This window comes from Rhinoraja longicauda, chromosome 44 (genome assembly GCF_053455715.1).
Source record: "Rhinoraja longicauda isolate Sanriku21f chromosome 44, sRhiLon1.1, whole genome shotgun sequence".
In the NCBI taxonomy this organism is placed as follows: domain Eukaryota; kingdom Metazoa; phylum Chordata; class Chondrichthyes; order Rajiformes; family Arhynchobatidae; genus Rhinoraja; species Rhinoraja longicauda.
This window is the reverse complement of record NC_135996.1, coordinates 2480804-2503360: the sequence shown is the minus strand read 5'-3', so window position 1 is coordinate 2503360 and position 22557 is coordinate 2480804. Positions and strand designations below refer to the sequence as shown.

Sequence of the window (22557 nt, the reverse complement as noted above, 5' to 3'; positions counted from 1 at the left end):
GCATGGGAAGTGACCGCTTTCACCAGGGTTGGACTCTTCTCTGTTTCCCCACATCCAAGGGTTTGTGCAGAGGGGGCTTCCACCACTCACAGAGCACGTCTTCACCAACCATATTGCACCCAGTCTGCACAGTGGAGACCTGTTTGCCAGATGGATCTGTCAAAGCCAAATATCACAAAGAAATCTCTTTTCAAAATAAGTAGGGCGGCACAGTTGTGGAGCCGCTGCCTCACAGTGCCAGAGACCCTGGTCCCATCCTGACCTCGGGTGCTGTCTGTCTGTGTGGAGTTTGGATGTTCTCCCTGTCACTGCGTGGGTTCCTCCATCCTGAAGGTTAATTGGCCTTATAAATTGTGTAGTGAGCGGATGAGAAAGTGGGATAACATAGAGCTAGTGTGTGAACAGTTCGGCGCGGACTCAGTGGGCCGAAGTGTCTGTTTCTGCTGTACCAATAAATTATTCAATTAATGAATAGGATGCTAGTCATACTCTTACAGGGTCGAAACAGGCCCTTTGGCCCAACTTGCCCACACCGGCCAACATGTCTCATCTACACGAGTCCCACCTGCCTGTGTTGGCCCATATCCCTCCAAACCTGTCCTATCCATACACCTGTCTAAATGTTTCTTAAACTTTGCGATAGTGCTTGCCTCAACTACCTCCTCTGGCAGCTCGTTCCGTACGCCCATCGCCCTTTGTGTGAAAAAGTTACCCCTTAGGCTCCTGCTAAATCTTTCCCCCTCAACTTAAACATTCTGATTCTCTATTCCCCATACTCTGGGCAAGAGACTCTGTTCCTCTCATGAGGAGGAAACATTCATTGCTAAAAACGGAGTGAATGCATTGAGAAGCGCATGTAGTGCTTGCTTGCAATCCGTTTCTGCTGAGCACGGACAATCCCCCCAGGAAGAGTCCTGGGCGTGTTAGTGGATCCCACACTCTCCTGTATGTGACTCCACATGTTAACACAGAACAGTGCTGTGCATAAACAGGCCCTTCGGCCCACAATGTCCCTGCTGAACACGGGTGGCACAGCGGCAGAGTTGCTGCTTTGCAGCGCCGGAGACCCGGGTTCTATCCCGACTACGGGCGCTGTCTGTACGGAATTTGTACCTTCTCCCCGTGACCTGCGTGGGTTTTCTCTGTGATCTTCAGTTTCATCCCACACTCCAAAGACGTGCAGGTTTGTCGGTTAATTGGCTTGGCAAATGTAAAAATTGTCCTTCGTGTGTGTAGGATAGTGTTAAATATGCGGGAATCGCTGGTCAGTGTGGACCCGGTGGGCCGAAGGGCCTGTTTCTAAAACTAGAACTAAACTAAAACATCATGCCAAGATAAACTAATGTCCTCTGCCCACACTCCCTTTGACTTTAAGTACTCTGAAGTGATCTGGCAGCTTCTTCCAAGGCATCACATCAGGCAATAATTGTATAAGAAAATAACTGCAGATGCTGGTACAAATCGAATGTATTTATTCACAAAATGCTGGAGTAACTCAGCAGGTCAGGCAGCATCTCAGGAGAGAAGGAATGGGTGACGTTTCTGGTCGAGACCCTTCTTCAGACTGATGTCAGGGGGGCGGGACAAAGGAAGGATATAGATGGAGACAGGAAGACAGTGGGAGAACTGAGAAGGGGAAGGGAAGAGAGGGACAGGAACTATCTAAAGTTGGAGAAGTCGATGTGCATACCACTGGGCTGCAAGCTGCTCAGGCGAAATATGAGGTGCTGTTCCTCCAATTTCCGGTGGGCCTCAATATGGCACCGGAGGAGGCCCATGACAGAAAGGTCAGACTGGGAATGGGAGGGGGAGTTAAAGTGCTCGGCCACCGGGAGATCAGTTTGGCCAACGCGGACTGAGCGAATGTGTTGAGCGAAACGATCGCCAAGCCTGCATTTGGTTTCGCCGATGTAAAGAAGTTGACATCTGGAGCAGCGGATGCAATAGATGAGGTTGGAGGAGGTGCAGGTGAACCTCTGTCTCACCTGGAAAGACTGTTTGGGTCCTTGGATGGAGTTGAGGGGGGAGGTAAAGGGACAGGTGTTGCATCTCGTGCGGTTGCAGGGGAAAGTGCCCTGGGATGGGGTGATTTGGGTGGGAAGGGACGAGTGGACCAGGGAGTTACGGAGGGAACGGTCTCTGCGGAATGCAGAAAGGGGAGGGGGTGGGAAGATATGGCCAGTGGTGGGGTCCCGTTGGAGGTGACGGAAATGTTGGAGGATGATTTGTTGTCATAAATGTGATTTGCCTGATGTGGCAAATCAGTATAGACCTTGCCAACGTTGCAGAATGAACTAGAAAACATTTACAAGGAAGTTGCCAGGACTCCAGGATCTGAGCTGGAGGGAGCGGTTGACCAGGCTGGGACTCTATTCCCTGGAGCGCAGGAGGATGTGGGGTGATCCTGACAGGAATAGATCGAGTGGATGCACAGAGTCTCTTGCCCAGAGTGAGGGAATCGATGACCAGAGGGCATGGGTTTAAGGTCAAGGGGGAAAGATTTCATAGGAATCTGAGGGATAGCTTTTTCACGCAAAGGTTGGTGGGTGCATGGAAGGAGCAGCACCTCATATTTCGCCTGGGCAGTTTGCGGCCCGGTGGTATGAACGTCGACTTCTCCAACTTCAGATAGCTCCTCTGTCCCTCCCTTCCCCTCCTCCTTCCCAGATCTCCCTCTATCTTCCTGTCTCCACCTATATCCTTCCTTTGTCCCACCCCCGACATCAGTCTGAAGAAGGGTCTCGACCCGAAACGTCACCCATTCCTCCTCTCCCGAGATGCTGCCTGACCTGCTGGGTTACTCCAGCATTTTGTGAATAAATCAATTTGTACCAGCATCTGCAGTTATTTTCTTATACTAGAGGAAGTAGTTGAGGCAGGTACTATGGCAACGTTTAAGAAACAATTAGACAGGTATATGGATACGAGAGGTTTGGACGGAGATGGACCAAACGCAGGCAAGTGGGACAGGTGTGGGTAGGACTTATTGGTAGGTGTGGGCAAGTTGGGCAAAAGGGCCTGTTTCCACACTGTATTCTCTGATTCTATGGAAGTTTGTTTTTCAGGATACAGTTACTGGGTGGAATTTAAGTGTCTCAGACAATGGGATCCCGTGAGAATCGGGCATAACCAATTGCATTTGTAAGGGACTGTTTCATTCATTGGGTCTAATCTGAGCCCTGGTTTGTACAAAAGAAAGACACAAATAGCTGGAGTAACTCAGTGGGTCAGGCAGCATCTGTGGAGGACATGTATAGGTGACGTTTCACAGAGTGCTGGAGTAACTCAGTGGGTCAGGCAGCATCTGTGGAGGACATGTATAGGTGACGTTTCACAGAGTGCTGGAGTAACTCAGTGGGTCAGGCAGCATCTCTAGAGGACATGTATAGGTGACGTTTCGGTTCAGGGCCCTTCTCCAGACTAATTGAGAGGGCGGGCAGGTGGGGGAAATAAGAAAGAAAGTTGGGAAAGAGGACAGAGAATGGCCAGTAATAGGTGAAGATAGACACAAAATGCTGGAGTAACTCAGCAGGGACAGGCAGCATCTCGGGAGAGAAGGAATGGGTGACGTTTCAGGTCGAGACCCTTCTTCAGACTGGAGGTACTCCGGGGCTAAGTGTCTACCTTCGATTTAAACCAGCATCTGCAGCTTTTTTCCTGCAGTAATAGGTGAACACAGGCAAAGGGGGTTTGATAGTTGTTGGACAAAGGGCAGAGATTGAAATGGTGTGAGTCGTATTTTATACAGATTACCTGATCAGTCACGCACCAGAGAGGGGTTAATATGAATCTGAGAGTCACGGAGCTATAAAAACGTGTTAACAGGCCCTTCGCTCATCCATGCCGACCAAGTTGCTTAACCAAGCTAACCCATTTACCTGCACCTGGCCTATATATCACCAAACATGTCCAATCCATGCACCTGTCCAGGTGTCTTTTAAAGGTAATTATAAGTTCATATGTGAAAGGAGCAGAATAAGGCCATTCAGCCCATCAAGTCTACTCTGCCATTCAATCATGGCTGATCTATCTTTCTCTCTCAACCCCATTCTCCTGCCTTCTCCCCACAACCCTGACACCCGCACGAATCAGTTGTATCTGCCTCTGCTACTTCCTCTGGGCAGCCTGTTCCATAAACTCACCATCCTCTGTATGGAGAAAGTTGCCCCGTTAAGTTCCCTTTAAATCTCTTTCTTCCCAGCTTGATCCTATGCCCTCCAGCTTTCGCCACCCGTACCCTGGGGGAACGACAGTGGCTACTAATTTTATCTATGGCTTTCATGACCGTGTCAATCTTGATAAGGCCATCCCTCTGCCTCCCATACTCCTGGGAATCAAATTCCAAGCCTGTCCTGCCGCCCCTTATAACTCAAAGGCTGCAGGTCCGGTAAAGTTCTTGCATTTCTTTTGCACCCTTTCCAATTTAATAACATCCTTCCCACAGCAGGAAGGCTAGAACTCGACATGGTTGGGTACAGTGTTGCAGTGGTCTCACTGTGCCAGAGACAAAGGTTCAATCCTGACGTTGGGTACTGTCTGTAGAGCGTGCAGGTTCTCCTTGTAACCACATGCGTTTCCTCCAGATTCCTCTCTCATTCCCAAAACGTGCGGTGCTTAGGTTAATTGGCTTCTGTAAATTGCCCCTAGTCTGCATGGTATAGATGAGAAAGTGGAACAAACATGGAACATGTGTGAATGGGTGATAGACAATAGACAATAGGTGCAGGAGGAGGCCATTCAGCCCTTCGAGCCAGCACCGCCATTCAATGTGATCCTGGCTGATCATTCTCAATCAGTACCCCGTTCCTGCCTTCTCCGCATACCCCCTTACTCCGCTATCCTTAAGAGCTCTATCTAGCTCTCTCTTGAGTGCATTCAGAGAATTGGCCTCCACTGCCTTCTGAGGCAGAGAATTCCACAGATTCACAACTCTGACTGAAAAAGTTTTTCCTCATCTCCGTTCTAAATAGCCGACCCCTCATTCTTAAACTGTGGCCCCTTGTTCTGGACTCCCCCAACATTGGGAACATGTTTCCTGCCTCTGACGTGTCCAACCCCTTAATAATCTTATACGTTTCGATAATCAATGGTTTCGTGATCAATGGTTAGTGTGGGTTCGATGGGCCGAAGGGCCTGTATCTCCAAACTAAAGTAAACACAGTCCCCCAAATGCAGCCTTCCCAATATCTTTTGGTTTAGAGATACAGCGCGGAAACTGGTCCTTCGGTCCATCGAGTCCACACCGACCAGTGATCCCCGTACATTAACACTATCTACACCCACTAGGGACAATTTTCACTGATACCAAGTAGACAATTAATCTACAAACCTGCACGTCTTTGGAGTGTGGGAGGAAACTGAAGATCGTTGAGAAAACCCACGTAGTCACGGGAAGAACGTACAAACTCCGTACAGGCAGTACCCGTAGTCGGGATGGAACCCGCGTCCGTGCCGCTGTAAACGCTGTAAGGCAACTACTGTACCGAGGTGCTACCATGCCTCCCAACTCTACTGCTGTGTGCCATGCCACCCATCTCGTACAGCTATAACAACAGCCTAATGTAGCCGGCCGCTGCCTGCACCTCATTTTGCTGTGTCATCAGTGGTAGTCACAGCCAGCAATTATTGGCAACTGCGGACTGATGGGGCTTGGTGTCACCTTTGGCAGGGTGGGGCGCTTTGAGTTGCTCATCCAAAATATACAGCAGGTCAGACAGCATCTGGAGAGAGAAGCCAGCCTCCCTTGCCTCAGTGGTAGTTGTGATGAAGCATTGGCAAACAGTAATATTTAACATCTCCTGGTTTGCGGATGACACAAAGCTGGGTGGCAGAGTGAGCTGTGAGGAGGATGCTATGAGGCTGCAGGCTGCAGGGTGACCCCCCCCCCCCCCCTCCTTCCCAGATCTCCTTCTATCTTCCTGTCTCCACCTATATCCTTCCTTTGTCCCTTCTTCAGGAAACGGGGCTTCCCCTCCTCCATTATAGATGAGGCTCTCACTAGGGTCTCTTCTACATCCCGCAGCTCCGCTCTTGCTCCCCCTCCCCCCACTCGCAACAAGGACAGAATCCCCCTCGTTCTCACCTTCCACCCCATCAGCCAACGGATCCAACATATCATCCACCAACATTTCCGTCACCTACAACGGGACCCCACCACTGGCCACATCTTCCCATCCCCTCCCCTCTCTGCGTTCCGCAGAGACCGTTCCCTCCGTAACTCCCTGGTCCACTCGTCCCTTCCTACCCAAACCACCCCAACCCCGGGCACTTTCCCCAGCAACCGCACGAGATGCAACACCTGTCCCTTTACCTCCCCCCTCAACTCCATCCAAGGACCCAAACAGTCTTTCCAGGTGAGACAAAGGTTCACCTGCACCTCCTCCAACCTCATCTATTGCATCCGCTGCTCTAGATGTCAACTTATTTACATCGGCGAAACCAAGCGCAGGCTCTGCGATCGCTTCGCTGAACACCTGCGCTCGGTCCGCATTAACAAAACTGATCTCCCGGTGGCCGAGCACTTTAACTCCCCCTCCCATTCCCAGTCTGACCTTTCTGTCATGGGCCTCCTCCAGTGCTATAGTGAGGCCCACCGGAAATTGGAGGAACAGCACCTCATATTTCGCCTGGGCAGTTTGCAGCCCAGTGGTATGAACGTCGACTTCTCCAACTTTAGATAGTTCCTCTGTCCCTCCCTTCCCCTCCTCCTTCCCAGATCTCCTTCTATCTTCCTGTCTCCACCTATATCCTTCCTTTGTCCCGCCCCCCTGACATCAGTCTGGAGAAGGGTCTCGACCCGAAACGTCACCCATTCCTTCTCTCCCGAGATGCTGCCTGACCTGCTGAGTCACTACAGCATTTTGTGAATAATAGGTTCACCAGATTGATCCCTGGGATGGCAGGACTTTCATATGAAGAAAGACTGGATGGACTAGGCTTATACTCGCTGGAATTTAGAAGACTGAGGGGGGATCTTATTGAAACATATAAAATTCTTAAGAGGTTGGAGAGGCTAGATGCGGGAAGATTGTTCCCGATGTTGGGGAAGTCCAGAACAAGGGGTCACAGCTTAAGGATAAGGGGGAAGTCTTTTAGGACCGAGATGAGAAAACATTTCTTCACACAGAGTGGTGAGTGTGGAATTCTCTGCCACAGAAGGTAGTTGAGGCCAGTTCATTGGCTATATTTAAGAGGGAGTTAGATGTGGCCCTTGTGGCTAAAGGGATCAGGGGGTATGGAGAGAAGGCAGGTACGGGATACTGAGTTGGATGATCAGCCATGATCATATTGAATGGCGGTGCGTACAGGCTCGAAGGGCCGAATGGCCTACTCCTGCACCTATTTTCTATGTTTCTATGGTGGGACTGACATATGAGGAAAGAATGGGTCGACTGGACTGGAATTTAGAAGGATGAGAGGGGATCTTATAGAAACATATAAAGTTCTTAAGGGATTGGACAGGCTAGATGCAGGAAAAATGTTCCCGATGTTGGGGGAGTCCAGAACCAGGGGTCACAGTTTAAGAATAAGGGGTAGGCCATTTAGGACTGAGATGAGGATAAACTTTTTCACCCAGAGAGTTGTGAATCTGTGGGATTCTCTGCCACAGAAGGCAGTGGAGGCCAATTCACTGTATGCTTTCAAGAGAGAGTTAGATTTAGCTCTTAGGGCTAACGGAATCAAAGGATATGGGGAAAAAGCAGGAACGGGGTACTGATTTTGGATGATCATATTGAATGGCAGTGCTGGCTCAAAGGGCCGAATGGCCTACTGCATCTATTTTCTATGTTTCTAACTGCTTAAAATGTAAACTTTATAAGTGCTGTCCAGCGATCACCCATGCACTAGCACTATCCTATCCTACACACCAGGGACAATTTGCAGTTCTTTTTACAAAGTTAATTGCCTACAAGCCTGTACATCTTTGGAGTGTGGAAAGAAACTGGAACACCTGGAGAAAACCCATGCAGTCACAGGAAGAGTGTACAAACTCCCCGCAGTCAGGATTGAAACCCGGATCTCTGGCAATGTTAGGCAGCAATTCTACCTCCGTGATACCCACTGCTTCTTCCTTTGGAGATGCTGCCTGACCCGCAGAGTCTTATCGGTTTTACTTCTTATTTCCCTTGTGTGCAGCATTTGGGTTTGGAGTGTAAACTGGATCGACTCGAGTTTCAAAGCTTCATGTTTACTTATGCTATCTCCCCCGAGGTCTATGTACACACACGATTATTAGTCATACAGCATGGAAACTAGCCCTCCGGCCTAACTTGTCCATACTGACCAAGATACCCCATCTAAGCTAGTCCTATTTGTGTGGGTTTGGCCCAAATCCCTCTCAACCTTTCCTATCCATCTATCTGTCCAAGTGTGTAGGGAGGAACTGCAGATGCTGGTTTAAACCGAAGATAAACACAAAGTGCTGGAGTAACTCAGCGGGACAGGCAGCATCTCTGGAGGAGGGTCTTGCCCTAAAACGTCACCCATTCCTTCTCTCCAGCGATGCTGCCTGTCCCGCTGAGTTACTCCAGCGTTTTCTGTCTACCTGTCCAAGTGTCTTTGAAATGCTGTTATCGTACCGAGAGAAATAGATCGGGTAAACGCACAGTGTCTCTTGCCCAGAGTAGGGGAATTGAGAAACAGAGGACATAGGTTCAAGGAGAAGGGGAAAAGATTTCATAGGAATCTGAGGGGCACCTTTTTCACACAAAAGGTGGTGGGTGTATGGAACGAGCTGCCAGGGGAGGTAGTTGAGGCTGGGACTATCCCAACGTTTAAGAAACAGACAGCTACACGGTGGCGCAGCGGTAGAGTTGCTGCCTTACAGCGAATGCAGCGCCGGAGACTCAGGTTCGATCCTGACTACGGGCGCCGTCTGTACGGAGTTTGTACGTTCTCCCCGTGACCTGCGTGGGTTTTCTCCGAGATCTTCGGTTTCCTCCCACACTCCAAAGACGTACAGTAGGTTAATTGACTGGGCAAATGTAAAAATTGTCCCTAGTGTGTGTAGGATAGTGTTAGTGTGTGTGGATCGCTGGGCGGCGTGGACTCGGTGGGCCTGTTTCCGCGCTGTATCTCTAAAATAAAAAAAAAAGTTTGGAGGGATATGGACGAAGTGCAGACAAGTGGGACTAGTGTAGCTGGGACATGTTGGCCGGTGTGGGCAATTGGGCTAAGGGCCTGTTTCCATGCTGTATCACTCTATGACTCTATGACCTGCCTCTACCGAACTGTTGAATAACACAGAGCTTCTCCTTTATTTTGACTGTGTGCAGACGATGGAACTGGCCCGGAACCCGGCCATGATGCAGGAGATGATGAGGAATCAGGACCGGGCGCTCAGCAACCTGGAGAGCATCCCTGGCGGCTATAACGCTCTTCGACGCATGTACACCGACATCCAGGAGCCCATGTTCAGTGCGGCCAGGGAACAGGTAGCTTCCACAGCCACAACGGCAACATCACAGTCTCAATGTGTAAGAAGCAATTACGGATGCTAGTTTAAACCGAGGACAGACACAAAAAGCGGGATAGGCAGCATCCCTGGAGAGAAGGAATGGGTGACATTTGGGGTCGAGACCATTCTTCAGACTGGTTAGGGATAAGGGAAACGAGATAGATAGGCGATGATGTAGAGAGATATAAAGAACAAGCGGACCAAGTGGACCTGTTGGGCCCAAACCTCTCCTGCATTAGTGCAGCACCATTGGTAGCTGTTTGCTGGGTGAAAACGAGAAGCTGGTGCGACTTAGGTGGGGGAGGGATAGAGAGAGAGGGAATGCCGGAGCTACCTGAAGTTAGAGAAATCAATATTCATGCCGGAGCTACCTGAAGTTATTCATGCCAGTGGGCTGTAAGCTGCCCAAACGAAATATGAGATGCTGTTCCTTCAATTTGGGGATGAGTCTGTCACTGTATAATGGAGAGAACAGAGTTGCTGCTTTACAGCACTTACAGTGCCTGGGACCCAGGATCGATACCGACTACGGATGCTTTCTGTATGGAGTTTATACGTTCACCCCATTAGCTGCGTGGGGTTTCTCCGAGATCTTCGGTTTCCTCCCACACTCCAAAGGCATACATGTTTGTAGGATAATTAGCATGATATAAACATAAATTGTCCCTAGTGTGTGTAGGATTGTGTTAATGTGTGGCGATCGTTGGTCGCTGCGGACTCGGTAGACTGAAGAGCTTGTTTCCGCACTGTACCTCGAAACTAAACTAAAAACAGGGCACACAGTGCTGGAGTAACTCGGCCAATCAGGCAGCATCTGTGGAGAACATGGATAGGTGACGTTTTGGGTCGTCACCCTTTTTCCGACTAATGGGGTAGAGGGGTCTGACGAAGGGTCCCAACCCGAATCGTCACCTATCCGTTCTCCAGAGATGCTGCCTGATCCGCTGAGTTACTCCAGCACTCTGTGTCCTTTCCTGTAAGCCAGCATTGGCAGTTCCTTGTTTGCACTGAATAATGTAGATTCAGTACTATGGGGAACATGTGTGACTGGTGTACATTTGCAGAGTACACTTCGATTGTGTGCAGAGAGGGGAGAGGCTGGGTTTCTTCATCATGGAGTGGAGGTGGCTGTAGGAAGGACATGATAGAGGACCAGGGGACATAGGTTTAAGGAGGACGGGGGGGGGTTAATAAGAATACGAGGGGTAGCTTTTCACACAGAGGGTGGTGGGTGTATGGAATGAGCTGCCAGAGGAGGTAGTTGAGGCAGGGACTATTGCAACATTTTAGAAACAGTTATCATTACCCTACATGGATAGGACAGGTTTGGAGGGACATGGACAAAATGCAGGTGAGTGGGACTAGTGTAGATGGGACATGTTGGCTGATGTAGGCAAGTTGGGCCGAAGGGCCAGTTGCCAGGCTGAGTCTATGACTATGACTCTTGGAGTGCAAAATTGAGAGGCACAAAATGCTTAGTGGGTCAGGCAGCATCTGGAGGGAATGGGCAGATAACGCTTTGGGTTGGGACCCTTGGAGTAGGAGGGAGATAGCTGAAAGAGATGGGGCGAGACGAAGCCTGGTAAGTGATGGGTGGATACAGCCAAGGGGGTAGACACAAAATGCTGGAGTAACTCAGCGGGTCAGGCAGCATCTCTGGAGAGAAGGAATGGGTGACGTTTCAGGTGGAGACCCTTCTTCAGACTGGGGATTTAGTTTACTTTAGTTTAGAGACACACCTTCGGCCCGAGTCTGCACCGACCAGCGATCCCCGCATATTAACATTATCCTACACACACTAGGGACAATTTTTACATTTACCAAGCTGATTTACCTACATACCTGTTCATCTTTGGAGAGTGTGTTTGATAGGCAGATGGAGGAATGGGCGTGGGGTGAAAAGGAGACAAAATTCTGTTTGATAAGAGGAGTGAAATGTAAAGCCAGAGGGAGGGATATGGATGGAGGGGGGGGGGAGACTTTAGAGATACAGAGTTATCTGAATCTATATTATTATTATTCTACACACTTGGAACAATTTACAGTTTTTTAACCGAAGCCAATTAACCTATAAACCTGCACGTCTTTGGAGCATGGGAGGCAACCGGAACACCCAGGGAAAACTCATGTGGCCACAGGGAGAACGTACAAACTCCATACAGTCAGCACCCGTGGTCAGGATCGAACCCCAGTCTCTCACGCTGTGAGAGGCAGCAACTCTATTGCTACGCCACTGTGCCGCCCCATGAGGGGCAGGTTAGGAGGAGAAATAGGTAAACACTAGGGTGTGGGGACACAGGAAAGAGAGAAGGGGAGGGTGGTGTAACTCAAAATTGATGTTCATACGGTTGGGTTATAAGAGCATGACGTTCTGTTCCTCCCTTTTGCGTGCGGCCTTACTCTGGCGATGGAGAAGGCCCAGGACAGAAAGGTCAGTGTGGGAATGGCAAGAGGGGTTAAAATGGTTAGCAACCGGGAGATCCAGCAGGCCTTGGTTCAAATGTTCAGCACAAAGGTTGCCTAGTCTACGCTTGGTCTCACCAGAAACCTTTATTCATGACAGAGATGTCTAAGACTAGAAGACATGGATTTAATGTCGAAGTAGGAAATATAGAGGGCATCAGAGGGTGGTTAAAATCTTCAATGGTGTGGGAGGCTGAGACTGGCATAATTCGAGCTGCTTTGGACAAGCAGTTGCATTGTTAAGGCATAGTAGTTTAGCTTAGTACATTGTCACCTGCACCGAGGTACAGTGAAATGTTTTTGTTGTGTGCTAACCAGTCAGCGGAAAGACTATACATGATGACAATCGAGCCGTCCACAGTGTACAGGTACATGATGAAGGGAATAACGTTTAGTGCGAGGTAAAGTCCGATTAAAGATAGTCCGAGGGTCTCCAATGAGGTGGAGAGTAGCTCGGGACTGCTCTCTCTCTCTCTCTCTCTCTCTCTGTTAATGGGGTGGTTTCTAGTAGATGATGGGCCAAGTGCTGTAACTGGGGTTAGTGACGATAGGGAAGTGTTTCTGTGCCATGTGACTGCATGATGCTAAGTACTGGGCAATGCAATCTACTTGCATTACAGTGGGGTGCAATAGTTCAACACTGTCGAGTAATCAACTACACCATTGTGGAGTTGGTTTGTTATTGTGTGTTATTTGCATGTTATTAAGTTTGGAGGGATGAGGGGGGACCTCGTTAAAACTTACCGAATAGTGAAAGGTCTGGATGGAGTGGATGTGGAGAGGATGTTTCCACTACTGGGAGAGCCAAGGAACAGAGGTCACAGCCTCATAATAAAAGGATGTACCTTTAGGAAGGAGATGAGGAGGAATTTCTTTAGTCAGAGGGCGGTGAATCTGTGGAATTCATTGCCAGAGACGGCTGTGGAGGCCAAGTCAATGGATATTTTTAAGGTGAAGATTGACAGGTTCTTGATTAGTACGCGTGCCGGGGGTTATGGGGAGAAGGCAGAAGAATGGGGTTGAGAGGGAAAGATAGAGCAGCAATGATTGAATGGCAGAGTAGACTTGATGGGCCGAATGGCCGAATTCTGCTCCGAGAGCTTATGAACTGGCAGGGGTACGATGTCCCATCTCTGGCCCTGTTGCTTCCATCTCCAGGGGTGTCACTTATTCTGTTAGTCACATGTCACGGAATCTGGCCCTTCATCCCACCATCCAAACTCGTGCAAACTATCAAGTGGCCATCTCTAGTCATCCTTTTTATCTCCAGGTAGACACAAAATGCTGGAGTAACTCAGTGGGACGGGCAGCAACTCTGGAGAGAAGGAATGTGTGACGTTTCGGTTCGAGACCCTTCTTCTGTCTGAGTTGTACCACATTTTGTGTCTACCTTCGATTTAAACCAGCATCTGCAGTTCTTTCCTACCCTTTTACCACCCCTTGGTTTCTAGCCATCTGTGCCTTGGTAATTCATGTCTCGTCCAGATAGTCAGTCAGACAGGCCCTTCGGCCCAACTTGTCCATGCTGACAAAGATGTCCCATCTAAGCCAGTCCCTGCATGCATTTGCCCCATATCCCTCTCAACCTTCTCTCTCCATGTTCATGTCCAAGTGTCTTTCAAATTTTGTAATAGTACCCCTCTCAACTACCTCATTCCATATACCCACTGCCCTCTGAGTGGGAAAGGCGTTCCTCAGGTTACTATTAAATCTTTCCCCTCTCAACCTGTGCCCTCTGCTTCTTGATTCCCCTATCCCCGGTAAAAGTGCATTCACCCTATCAATTCCTCTTGTGATTTAATACACCTCTGTAAGATTGCCCCTCGGCCTCCTGCGATCCAAGGAATAAAGTCCTAGCCTGCCCAACCTCTCCCCATACCTCAGGCCTCGAGTCCTGCGAACATCCTCGTAAATATTCTCCGCACTCTTTCCAGCTTGACGACACCTTCTTATAGCCGGGTGACCAAAACTGAGCACAGTTAATGTCTGGAGTACCTGGTGCCACCACCCCTTCAGGCACTTTAGACTCCTGCTGTACCCTACAAGAAAATGACCCACCCAACATCAAGGGCGGCACGGTGGCACAGCGATTGAGTTGCTGCCTCACAACGCCAGACACCTGGGTTCGATCCTGACAGGTGCTGACCGCGTGGCTTTTCTCCGGGTGCTCCGGTTTCCTCCCATATTCTAAAGGCGTACAGGTTAGTAGGTTAATTGGCTCAGGCAAAAATTGTAAATTGTCCCTCGTGTGTGGGATTGTGGTCGTGTACGTGTACGGGGTGATCGCTGCTTCGCGCAAACTCGGTGGGCCGGAGGGACCGACTCCGTGCGGTATCTCTACCGTGCGGCACGGTAGAGTTGCTGCCTTACAGCGAATGCAGCGCCGGAGACTCGGGTTCCATCCTGACTACTGGCGCTGTCTGTACGTTCTCCCCGTGACCTGCGTGGGTTTTCTCCGAGATCTTCAGTTTCCTCCCACACTCCAAAGACGTACGGGTATGTAGGTTAATTGGCTGGGCAAATGTAAAAAAAATATTTAAAATTTGTCCCTGCTGTGTGTAGGATAATGTTAATGTGCGGGGAACGCTGGGCGGCGCAGACCTGGTGGGCCGAAGGGTCTGTTTCCGCGCTGTATCTCTAAATCTAAAAAATCTAAAATCTAATCCCCTGTAAAACTCTTACCTTTCGCTAAACCTCTACCCACTAGTTTTGGACACCTCTGTCGTGGGGGAGGGGGGAGCTTTCTGACTTGATGCTATCGACTCTTCATAATTCTGTCCACTTACAGTGCCCTCCATAATGTTTGGGACAAAGACCCATCATTTATTTATTTGCCTCTGCACTCCACAATTTGAGTTTTGTAATAGAAAAAATCACACGTGGTTAAAGTGCACATTGTCAGATTTTAATAAAGCTCAATTTTATACATTTTGGTTTCACCATGTAGAAATGACAGCAGTGTTTATGCATCGTCCCCACATTTCAGGGCACCACAATGTTTGGGACCCAAGGCTTCACAGGTGTTTGTGATTGCTCAGGTTTGTTTAATTGCCTCCTTAATGCAGGTGTAAAAGAGCTCTCAGCACCTAATCTTTCCTCCAGTCTTTCAATCACCTTTGGAAACTTTTATTGTTGTTTATCAAGGTGAGGACCAAAGTTATGCCAATGAAAGTCAAAGAAGCCATTATGACGCTGAGAAACAAGAATTAAACTGTTAGAGACATCAGCCAAACCTTTGGCTTACCAAAATCAACTGTTTGGAACATCATGAAGAAGAAAGGGAGCACTGGTGAGCTTACTACAGGTGCTCCTCAACTTACGAGGGGGTTACGTTAGGTCGAAATGCATTGAATACACGTGATCACGTGGCCGGAAGCGAGCTGCGGCTCGCTACGGGTCACTGCCGTTTGCACCATTGCAAAGTTAAAATATCGTAAGTTGAAGGAGCACCTGTAAACGCAAAGAGACTGGCAGGTCAAAGAAGACCTCCACAGCTGATGACAGAAGAATTGTCTCTATAATAAAGAAAAACCCCCAAGCACCTGTCCGACAGATCAGAAACACTCTTCAGGAGTCAGGTGTGGATTTGTCAAAGACCACTGTCCCGCAGAAGATTTCATGAACAGAAATATAGAGGCTACACTGCAAGATGCAAACCACTGGTTAGCCGCAAAAATAGGATGGCCAGGTTACCGTTTGTTTGCCAAGAAGTACTTAAAAGAGCAACCACAGTTCTGGAAAAAGGTCTTGTGGACAGATGAGACGAAGATTAACTTATATCAGAGTGATGGCAAGAGCAAAGTATGGAGGAGAGAAGGAACTGCCCAGGATCCAAAGCATACCACCTCATCTGTGAAACACGGTGGTGGGGGTGTTATGGCCTGGGCATATATGGCTGCTGTAGGTACTGGCTCATTTATCTCCATTGATGATACAACTGCTGATGGTAGTAGCATAATGAATTCTGAAGTGTATAGACACATCCTATCTGCTCAAGTTCAAACAAATGCCTCAAAACTCATTGGCCGACGGTTCATTCTACAGCAAGACAATGATCCCAAACATACTGCTAAAGCACCAAAGGAGTTTTTCAAAGCTAAAAAAATGGTCAATTCTTGAGTGGCCAAGTCAATCACCCGATCTGAACCCAATTGAACATGCTTTCTATATGCTGAAGAGAAAACTGAAGGGGACTAGCCCCCAAAACAAGCATAAGCTAAAGATGGCTGCAATACAGGCCTGGCAGAGCATCACCAGAGAAGACACCCAGCAACTGGTGATGTCCATGAATCACAGACTTCAAGCAGTCATTGCATGCAAAGGATATGCAACAAAATACTAAACACGACTACTTTCATTTACATGACATTGCTGTGTCCCAAACATTATGGTGTCCTGAAATGGGGGAGACTATGTATAAACACTGCTGTAATTTCCACATGGTGAAACCAAAATGTATAAAAATGGTCTTTATTAAAATCTGACAATGTGTACTTTAACCGCATGTGATTTTTTCTATTAGAATTATCAAATTGTGGAGTACAGAGGTAAATAAATAAATGATGGGTCTTTGTCCCAAACATTATGGAGGGCAATCCCTTATGAATTTTATATTTTTCTATAAGATCCTCTCTCATCTTTCTAAATTCCAATGAAGACAAGCCCAGTCGACTCATTCTTTTATCATAATCCAGACCCGCCATCCCGGGAATTAACCTGGTGAGCCTACGCTGCACTCCCTCAATAGCAAGAATGTCCTTCCTCAAATTAGGAGACCAAAACCTCACACTGGTGTTCGATCCTGACTCGAGTGCCGTCTGTACGGAGTTTGTACGTTCTCCCTGTGACCTGCGTGGGTTTTCTCTGGGTGCTCCGGTTTTCTCCCACACCCCAAAGACGTACAGGTTTATAGGTTAATTGGCTTGGTAAAATTGTCAATTGTCCCTAGTGTGTGTCGGATAGTGTTAATGTGCGGGGATCGGTGCGGACTCGGCCCAAAGAGCTTGTTTCTGCACTGTATCTCTAAACTAAACTAGTGGGAGAGTCAAGGACCAGAGGCCATTGACTCAGCATAAAAGGACGTAGTTTTAGGAAGAAGATGAGGAATTGCTTTAGTCAGAGGGAGGTGAATCTGTAGAATTCGTTGCCTGTGGAGGCCAATGAATATTTTTATAAGGCAGAGATGGATAGATTCTTGATTAGTATGGGTGTCAGGGGTTATGAGGACAAGGCAGGAGAATGGGGTTAGGAGGGAGAGATAGATCAGCCATGATTGAATAGCGGAGTACACTTGATGGGCCGAATGGCCGTATTCTGCTGCTAGAACTAATGAACTTGCAGGGATACGATGTCCCATCTCTTGCCCTGTTACTTCCATCTTCAGGGGTGTCACTTATTCTGTTAGTCACATGTCACGGAATCTGGCCCCTCAACCCACCATGCAAACTATCGTGTGGCCATCTGCAGTAATCGATTTTACCACCAAGGTGTTTATAACCTTTTGTGCCTGGGTAATTCAATTCTCGTTCAGATGGATTCATAGTCACACGGCACAGAAACAGGCTCTTCGGCCCAACGTATCTATGCCGACCAAGATGCTCTATCTAAGTACTAATTTAGGATGATCAGCCATGATCATGTTGAAGGGCCGAATGGCCTACTCCTGCACCTATTTCCCATTTTTTATCCCATTTGTCTGCATTCGGCCCATATCCCTCTCAATCTTTTTTCTCCATGTTCATGTCCAAGTGTCTTTCAAATTTCATAAAAGTACTTGCCTCAACTTCCTCCAATGGTAGCTTGTTCCATAAACCCACTGCCCTCTGAATGAAAAAGTTCCCCCTCAAGTTACTGTTAAATCTTTCCCCTCTCGACTTATGTCCTCTGGTTCTTGATTCCCCTATCCTCGGTGGAAGTGCATTCACCCTATCAATTTTCCTCGTGATTTTACACACCTCAATAAGATTGCCCCTCGGCCTCCTGCCCTTCAAGGAATAAAGCCCCAGCCTGCCCAACCTCTCTCAAGCTCAGGCGTTGAGGCCTGGCACCAACACCCTCGTAAATATTCTCTGCACTCTTTCTACCTTAATGTCATCTTCTCAGAGCAGGGTGACCAAAACTGAACACAGTAAATGCCTGGAGTCCCTGCTGCTGCCACCCTTTCAGGCACTTTAGATCCCTACTGTAACCTGGGAGGATAAAAATCCTGTTTCAGCACTGTATCTCGAGACTAAACTAAACACCACTCCTCTTTAAGGAGTTTGTACAGTTTCCCTGTGGGTTTCCGGGTCGGTTTTCCCAGGGTGCTCTGACTTCCTTCCAAATTCCAAACACCTGCAGGTTTGTAGGTGAATTTTCCTCTGAAGATAGTCGCGAGTGTGTAGGATAGAACTATTGTACGGATGGTCGCTGGTCGGCATGGATTTGGTGGGCTGAAGGATCTGTTTCCAAGTTGTATCTCTGAACTAAAAGTAACTTGGTGGGTCAGGCAGCATCTCTGGAGGAAAGTATCAGGCGGCATCTTGGGTCGGAAACCTTCCTCAGATTGAACGATAGAGAAGGCCAGAACAAAACAGGGCCGGCAACAGATGACCTCAGGAAGGGTGGAATAATATAAGAAAATAACTGCAAACGCTGGAGCAACTCAGCAGGTCAGGCAGCATCTCGGGAGAGAAGGAATGGGTGATGTTTCGGGTCGAGACCCTTCTTCAGACTGATGTCAGGGGGGCGGGACAAAGGAAGGATATAGGTGGAGACAGGAAGATAGAGGGAGATCTGGGAAGGAGATGGGGAAGAGAGGACCAGAGGAACTATCTAAAGTTGGAGAAGTCGATGTTCATACCACTGGGCTGCAAGCTGCCCAGGCGAAATATGAGGTGCTGTTCCTCCAATTTCCAGTGGGCCTCACTATGGCACTGGAGGAGGCCCATGACAGAAAGGTCAGACTGGGGATGGGAGGGGGAGTTGAAGTGCTCAGCCACCGGGAGACCAGTTTGGCCAACGCGGACCGAGCGCAGGTGTTGAGCGAAGCGATCGCCGAGCCTGCGCTTGGTTTCGCCGATGTAAATAAGTTGACATCTGGAGCAGCGGATGCAATAGATGAGGTTGGTGGAGGTGCAGGTGAACCTCTGTCTCACCTGGAAAGACTGTTTGGGTCTTTGGGTGGAGTTGAGGGGGGAGGTAAAGGGACAGGTGTTGCATCTCGTGCGGTTGCTGGGGAAAGTGCCCAGGGATGGGGTGGTTTGGGTAGGAAGGGACGAGTGGACCAGGGAGTTACGGAGGGAACGGTCTCTGCGGAACGCAGAAAGGGGAGGGGATGGGAAGATGTGGCCAGTGGTGGGGTCCCGTTGTAGGTGACGGAAATGTTGGTGGATGATTTGTTGGATCCGCTGGCTGGTGGGGTGGAAGGTGAGAACGAGGGGGATTCTGTCCTTGTTGCGAGTGGGGGGAGGGGGAGCAAGAGCGGAGCTGCGAGATATAGAATAGGCCCTAGTGAGAGCTCACAATGGCCCATTGTTGGCTGTGGGAGAGATGCCAGCAGCAGGGATACAAGGAAGTGAACATTGGAACCAGTAGGACGACTAGGGTGAGGAAGTGGGGGAGGGGAGGGGAGGAAATCAGCATTCATATCACTGGGTTGTAAGGTGCCCCAGGGTAAAATGAGGTGTGGTTCAACATGATGGGAGTAAACCAGGGAGTTGCAGAGGGAACGGTCTCTGCGGAAAGCAGGAAGGGGTGGAGATGGGAAGATGACTGGTGGGGACATCGCGTTGGCGGTCATAGATCCTAGAGTGATACAATGTGGAAACAGGCCCTTCAAACTAACTTGCCCACACCGGCCAACATGCCCTAGCTATGATAATCCTACCTGCCGGAATTTGGTCCATATCCCTCTAAACCTGTCCAACCCGTCTTAACTGTTTCTTCAATGTTGGGATAATCCCTGCTTCAACTACCTCCTCTGGCAGCTTGTTCCATACACCCACCCTTCATTTTAAACCTATGTCCTCTGGTTCTCGATTCACCTACTCTGGGCAAGAGACTGTGCATCTAGGTGGGGAAAATGTCGGAGGATTAAGTGTTGTATGTGACGGCTGATGGGGTGAAAGCTGGGGCTCGGGTGGACTTTGTCCCTGTTGTGACTGGGGCAAGGGGGAGCAAGAGCAGGTCTCTGGGATTACAGAGGAGTCTTAGAAGAGGGGAAACGCCGTTGGCTAAAGAATGCAGACATCTTGGATGTGGTGGTCAGGGCACAGATGCAGCGTGGACTGCATGAGGTCGTACGTTGAGCGGGTGATCGCTAGTTGGTGTGTGGACCAAAGAGCCTGTTGTCATGCTGTCTTTCAATCAATCTTGATGAAACCCTTTCATATTGTAAATTTGAGTTGAATTGAAATGTGTGACCTGGCCTTGTGAATTAGAACTCATGAACTAGAGCTCATGAATTAGAACTCATAAATTAGAGCTCGTGGATTAGAACTCATGAATTAGAGCTCGTGGATTTGAGCTCGTGAACTAGAACTCGTGAATCGGGGGCTGGTGAGTCGGGTGTGGGGATGTGGTGAGTCGGGGGTGGCGTGTGGGGATGTGGTGGGTGGCGTGTGGGTCGGGGCCTGGCGTGTGGGGATGCGGTGGGTGGCGTGTGGGTCGGGGGTGGCATGTGGGTCGGGGCCTGGTGTGTGGGGATGCGGTGACTCACACCTGCTTTTGTTTTGTAGTTTGGGGGCAACCCGTTCACGGCCCTGGGTGGAGGCTCGGACAGCAACGCCCAGCCGTCTCGGACTGAGAACAGGGAGCCTCTGCCCAACCCCTGGATACCGACGTCGCCCTCGTCTCCAGCCGCCAGCACCACCAGCGAGGCAGGCAACGGCAGCAGCCAGACCAGCCCACCCGTCTCCAACCCCTTCAGCATCAACGCCGGCAGTTTAGGAAACGGTACATATCTCACACTGCAGGAAGGAACTGCAGGTGCTGGTTTACACCGAAGATAGACACAAAATGGTGGAGTAACTCAGCGGGACACGGGCACGGTGGCGCAACGGTAGAGTTGCTGCTTTACAGCGAATGCAGCGCCGGAGACTCAGGTTCGATCCTGACTACAGGTGCTGTACTGTAAGGAGTTTGTACGTTCTCCCCGTGACCTGCGTGGGTTTTCTCCCAGATCTGCGGGTTCCTCCCACACTCCAAAGACGTACAGGTATGTAGGTTAATTTGACTGGGTAAATGTAAAAATTGTCCCTAGTGTGTGTAGGATAGTGTTAATGTGCGGGGATCGCTGGGCGGCGCAGACTTGGTGGGCCGAAAAGGCCTGTTTCCGCGCTGTATCTGAAATATGAAAAATAAAATAAATATGACAGGCAGCATCTCTGGAGAGAAGGAGTGGGTGACGTTTCGGGTCGAGGCCCGTCTTCAGACTGACGTCAGGGGGGAGGGAGATACAGAGATAAGGAAGTGTAAGGTGTGAAAACAGGACAATGGGAATGAAGTTCAAGGAAAATGTAGAATAGAAGGTAACAACAAAGCAAACAGAGATAAAATGTAGTCGGAGACAGTCAGACTGGTCGGAGAACTGGGAAGGAGGAGGTATGGAGAGAGAGGGAAAGCCAGGGTTACTTGAAGTTAGAGAAGTCAATGTTCATACCGAAGATAGACACAAAATGCTGGAGTGACTCAGCGGGACAGGCAGCATCTCTGGAGAGAAGGAGTGGGTGACGTTTTGGGTCGAGACCCTTCTTCAGACCTTCTCCCCAGAGATGCTGCTGAATTTGTCCAGCATTTGGTGTCTATCTTCGATTTAAACCAGCATCTGCGGTTCTCTCCTACTCAGTGTTCGTACTGATGTCTAAGGCTTTAGTAAGCAAGATTCATGACGTTCACGAGGATGTTGCCAGGACTAGAGGGTGTGAGCTACAGGGAGAGGTTGAGCAGGCTGGGTCTCTACTCCTTGGAGAGCAGGAGGATGAGGGGCGATCTTATAGAGGTGTACAAAATCACGAGAGGAATAGATCGGGTAGACGCACAGAGTCTCTTGCCCAGAGTAGGGGAATCGAGGACCAGAGGACATAAGTTCAAGGTGAAGGGGAAAAGATTTAATAGGAATCCGAGGGGTAACTTTTTCACACAGAGGGTGGTGTGTGTGTATGGAACGAGCTGCCGGAGGAGGTAGTTGAGGCTGGGACTATCCCAACGTTTAGGAAACAGTTGGTTAGGACGGGTTTGGAGGGATATGGACCAAGCACAGGCAGGTGGGACTAGTGTAGCTGGGACATTGTCGGCCAGTGTGGGCGAGTTGGACCGAAGGGCCTGTTTCCAATCTGTAGCACTCTACGACTTTACGACTCTACACACAGGAAGCTCCCTCCCCACTGGCACAGTGACGCTCCCTCCCCACTGGCACAGTGACGCTCCCTCCCCACTGGCACAGTGACGCTCCCTCCCCACTGGCACAGTGACGCTCCCTGCCCACTGGCACAGTGACGCTCCCTCCCTACTGGCACAGTGAAGCTCCCTCCCCACTGGCACAGTGACGCTCCCTCCCCACTGGCACAGTGACGCTCCCCACTGGCACAGTGATGCTCCCCACTGGCACAGACGCTCCGCACTGGCACAGTGAAGCTCCCTCCGCACTGGCACAGTGA

The 22557-nt window shown here is 49.4% G+C and overlaps 1 protein-coding gene across 1 annotated transcript in view; it reads left to right on the top strand.

Annotated features, from left to right (window-relative positions):
• The window catches only part of ubqln4 (ubiquilin 4), a 100599-nt gene that overhangs the window by 61815 nt on the left and 16227 nt on the right, over nucleotides 1-22557 (top strand). The window contains exons 5-6 of the mRNA XM_078431902.1: nucleotides 9276-9434; nucleotides 20638-20854. Coding sequence (XP_078288028.1) covers nucleotides 9276-9434; nucleotides 20638-20854 — 376 coding nt within the window. The remainder of the gene's footprint in view (nucleotides 1-9275; nucleotides 9435-20637; nucleotides 20855-22557) is intronic.